This window comes from Aegilops tauschii, chromosome 2 (genome assembly GCF_002575655.3).
Source record: "Aegilops tauschii subsp. strangulata cultivar AL8/78 chromosome 2, Aet v6.0, whole genome shotgun sequence".
In the NCBI taxonomy this organism is placed as follows: Eukaryota; Viridiplantae; Streptophyta; class Magnoliopsida; order Poales; family Poaceae; genus Aegilops; species Aegilops tauschii.
The window spans coordinates 522,555,634-522,559,886 of NC_053036.3; the positions used below are offsets into that span (position 1 = coordinate 522,555,634).

At 47.3% G+C, this 4,253-nt stretch overlaps 1 protein-coding gene across 1 annotated transcript; it reads right to left on the reverse strand.

Annotated features, from left to right (window-relative positions):
* Positions 1–842: 842 nt before the first annotated feature.
* On the reverse strand, positions 843–2,832 carry LOC109782415 (polyubiquitin 11). Its single transcript, XM_020341037.2, is given in 3 exon segments — positions 843–1,158; positions 1,161–1,722; positions 2,593–2,832. Coding segments are annotated over 2 exon segments (687 nt in total). The 5' UTR covers positions 2,593–2,832; the 3' UTR covers positions 843–1,033.
* Positions 2,833–4,253: the final 1,421 nt, after the last annotated feature.

Sequence of the window (4,253 nt, forward strand, 5' to 3'; positions counted from 1 at the left end):
GGAGAGAGGAGGCGGCGGCTAGGGTTCAACATAGAGCGGCTGCCCTTTAAAAACCTGCACGGGAAATGACCAAAATGCCCTCCATGAGGCACTGAATTAACACGCGGTGGTACAAACGAGAGGGAACTATTCATTGTAGCAGTGTCCGTTTTCGATTCGGCGGCCCAGATCGTCCGGGAGGGAGATCCGACGGTCAAAATCGCATCAAAAAATCGATCCGACGGCCGACAGTGGCTAAGCTCTGAGAGAGCTCATGTTCTCCCTAAATACTTATTCCCTGAAGCTCAACTCAATTATCTCCAATTAGTCTTCTTTCTCGCTACCCAGGTCTTAAAAGAGTGCACGGTTTGGACCCCTATGCAGAATGAAACATTTTTATCTGATACTCCATAGTATACAATTTTCAGAACTCTAGGTTCCAGTTGCGATTATTTTCTCATGTTGCTTATTTTTCTCATGTTCTTCATCATTCCCTTTTATTTGCACAGTGAATTATTTTGTGAAATTTTGTCTTCCTTATATTGTATATCTTGTTCATCCGTTAGCAAAGTTAAACTAAGTCTGCCAGTTGTATTCGATTGAAGCGAGCTTACAATTTGCGGTTGTATTTGGTATATTAAAAAGAAATGATAGCCACGCTGCAAAAAGATTGGAACGAGAATTTTTAACACAAAAAAGGTCACACAATTAACGCAGCAGGGATCCCACAAAATGGTTCCAGACGGATAAATTGCAACATCCAAATCTTACAGCTAACCAGTAGGATCAAGCAAGCAATTCAAGCGCAAGGAAATCAGAGAAGGAATAGTAAGATCATTGCCAAGCAAAACTCAAGCACAAGATTTACCCGAAAATTCACGTATTCATTACTTAAATGGAACTGCTGTACCAGCAACTTCATAAACCAAACACATAACAGTGACTCGATATAGTTCATTAAACCAACATAGGACACTAAGGCGAACGAGAGAACAGTTCAAATGAACGGACACAACGGACAACCAAGCTTCCAGCAGGTCCAACGGCAGGGCAATTACGGACCACCACGGAGGCGGAGCACAAGGTGGAGGGTGGACTCCTTCTGAATGTTGTAGTCCGCAAGGGTGCGGCCATCCTCCAGCTGCTTGCCTGCGAAGATCAGACGCTGCTGGCCGGGGGGATGCCCTCCTTGTCCTGGATCTTGGCCTTGACATTGTCGATGGTGTCAGAGCTCTCAACCTCCAGAGTGATGGTCTTCCCCGTCAGGGTCTTCACGAAGATTTGCATGCCACCACGGAGACGCAGGACAAGATGAAGGGTGGACTCCTTCTGGATGTTGTAATCCGCAAGGGTGCGGCCATCCTCCAGCTGCTTGCCAGCAAAGATAAGGCGCTGCTGGTCCGGGGGAATGCCCTCCTTGTCCTGGATCTTGGCCTTGACGTTGTCGATGGTGTCAGATGACTCCACCTCAAGAGTGATGGTCTTGCCAGTGAGGGTCTTCACGAAGATCTGCATGCCACCACGCAGACGCAGGACAAGGTGGAGGGTGGACTCCTTCTGGATGTTGTAGTCAGCGAGGGTGCGACCATCCTCCAGCTGCTTGCCAGCAAAGATGAGGCGCTGCTGGTCCGGAGGAATGCCCTCCTTGTCCTGGATCTTGGCCTTGACGTTGTCGATGGTGTCAGAGCTCTCAACCTCAAGAGTAATGGTCTTGCCGGTGAGGGTCTTCACAAAGATCTGCATCTGCAGAGAAGAATCCCAAAACAGAATGGTTAGGCTCAAGAAGCAGACCAAGCAAATTAATATGACAAAGCAGACCAAGCAAACTAATATGACAAATACTAAATCATAGATAAGCTTCTATACCACGCCGTAGAGATTAAACAAACAACAGTAGCAGATTTTTTTCACTTGAGAAACTAAGGTACGGTAGGTGCATGCTCGTGACCACAAAAAACTAAAGATTATGATTCCACGTAGCTGTCAGACATAATTTAGCCTAGCTTTTTCCAAGAAAAATCAATCTACAGACGGTAGATAATAAACAAACGACAGCAGCATATTTTTTTCATTGAAGATAACCTAACAGACGGTAAGTGCATGCAGATGCACCAAAAAAAACTAAAGATCAATTATCTCAAGGATTCCACATAGCTGTCGGACATGCTTATATCAAAAGCAAATTCAGAGGAAAATCAACTAACAATCCTAAGCCTAGGTTAGGACTATCTCGGTAGAACAAGAATATGATCACGAGCTACAGATCAGGCAGACTATGCAGCTACCATTTAATTCAATCATGAAGAGTTATGCGGCTACAGATCAGGCAGGAAAGGACGAACTAGTAGATAAATCATGCATATGAGACTATAAGGAATTAATTGATCGAGAACACGGACAGATCTGCCCCTTCAATCTATCTACACGCAAAAATCCCTAAGAATTCGCCAGAGCTTCGCAGACCTAACATGCGCGAATAGATCGGACAACAAGAGTCGTTCCCACAGCATCAGATCGGAAAAGAAACAGACGAAATTGCACAATACTACACCTCCAACCATCTAATCAACGCAGATCTAGACGATACAGGGAGAGGGGAAGCAAGCGCCGTACCTTGAGGCGGTGGGGGAGGAGGATTCGACGAGCCTGGGGTCGATCGGGGACGAGATTGGCTGGGGATTTGTTGGTTCCGTTTCCGTTCCTGGGAGCTGTGGTGAGGATTGAAAGGAGGGGAGGGGGTAGGTATTTATTTGTGCTCGCTGGTGACGGGCCCGGGTGGAGAAGGAGAAGGAATCCCGTGCCGTGACGGGTTCCGTCCGTTGGACGCGTACGTGTGGTGCTCGTCTCCGCCACGCGATCCCCGCGAAGTATCCGACGGGCGCGGAGGGTTCGAGAGAGGACGGCCGTCCCTCTCGCGCGGGGGTTGACGGCCGTGTCGATGACGCGTATGGCCCAATGGGCTGGTTATGCGTGATTGTAAGTTGAGCATTCATTTGCCTCAATCAGCTCAAAAAAAAAATTGCCTTAAAAAAAAGTTGAGCATTCATTGCCCTCAAGAAAAAAAGTTGAGCATTCATATTGCTAAACCGGTCGCGTGCTTTGCCACGCCGGTTCTCTCAGTGGCATGTCCTTTGGGCGTCATGGTCACGATGCTTGGCTTCATGGGTCGTTAGCTTCAGAGATCCCATCACCAACCCTAAAAACGACACATATCAACATCACACGACCCCATCACCAACACTAAAACCGACATGCATCAAGATCACACGCCAACAAATAAAAATACAAATGCAAAGAGCAAAGCTACCGCCCCAAAACCAAAAGTTCAACTCTTTTTTGCGAGGAAAACTCACCATCTATTCATCAACTGTCAAGGTAGTACAAGGAACACCGGAAGTAAACATTACATCCAGATCCGTACACCACCTAGGGACGACTACAAGCACTAGAGCGAGCCGAAGGCGTGCCGCCATCATCGGAGTTGGACAAACCTTGTGGTAGTAGACAGTCTGGAAGTTGTCGTGTTAAGGCCCTACAGGACCAGCACACCAGAATAGCAACCATCACTGATGAAGAAAAGCGTAGATCGGAAGAATCCAACATGTAGACACGGGGAAACAGACGAACGAAGACCGGATTCACGTGAATCCATCGAAGACAAGTGCCGACCAAATCTCATGAGATCCGTCGGATACAAAGCTCCACACGCCCTCCGATGAAGCTAGAAGCACCGCCGGGATGTGGCCTAGGCGGGGAGAACCTTATTTCATCTTCGGAGAGTCGCTGCCGTCTCATCTCTCTGAGCATGACACAAACCCTAACAAAACTCAGAAAAACATCCAAAAAACAGAGCCCTCCCACCGGCAAGGGTCGGGATCCACTGCACCTCGATGGCCCTAAGGCCACAGGAGACGAGGCAGACCGGCGGCGCCGCCGGCGGGAGGCAGCGAAAATCCTAGCGCTAGCGGTCAAAACAATCCCACCGGGTTATTCAGATCTAAAACCAAAAGTTCAACTTAAACAACCATATCACCGAAGAGATTAGGTGTATGTTTGGTTTGAACCTCAACAAACCCTACCAAAACTTCGGCATGGCTAAAATATTGGGAAGCTTTGGTTGGTTGGATCATAGCCTAGTACTTGCCAATGTTTTTTAAAAGAAGTGTAGACTTTCATTTTGGAGCATAATAGCTTGCCAAACATCTGGCAACATAGATTGGCTAGTGTTCGGTTTGCTTCCGATATTCAAATTTTTCACAAAGACCGATATATAT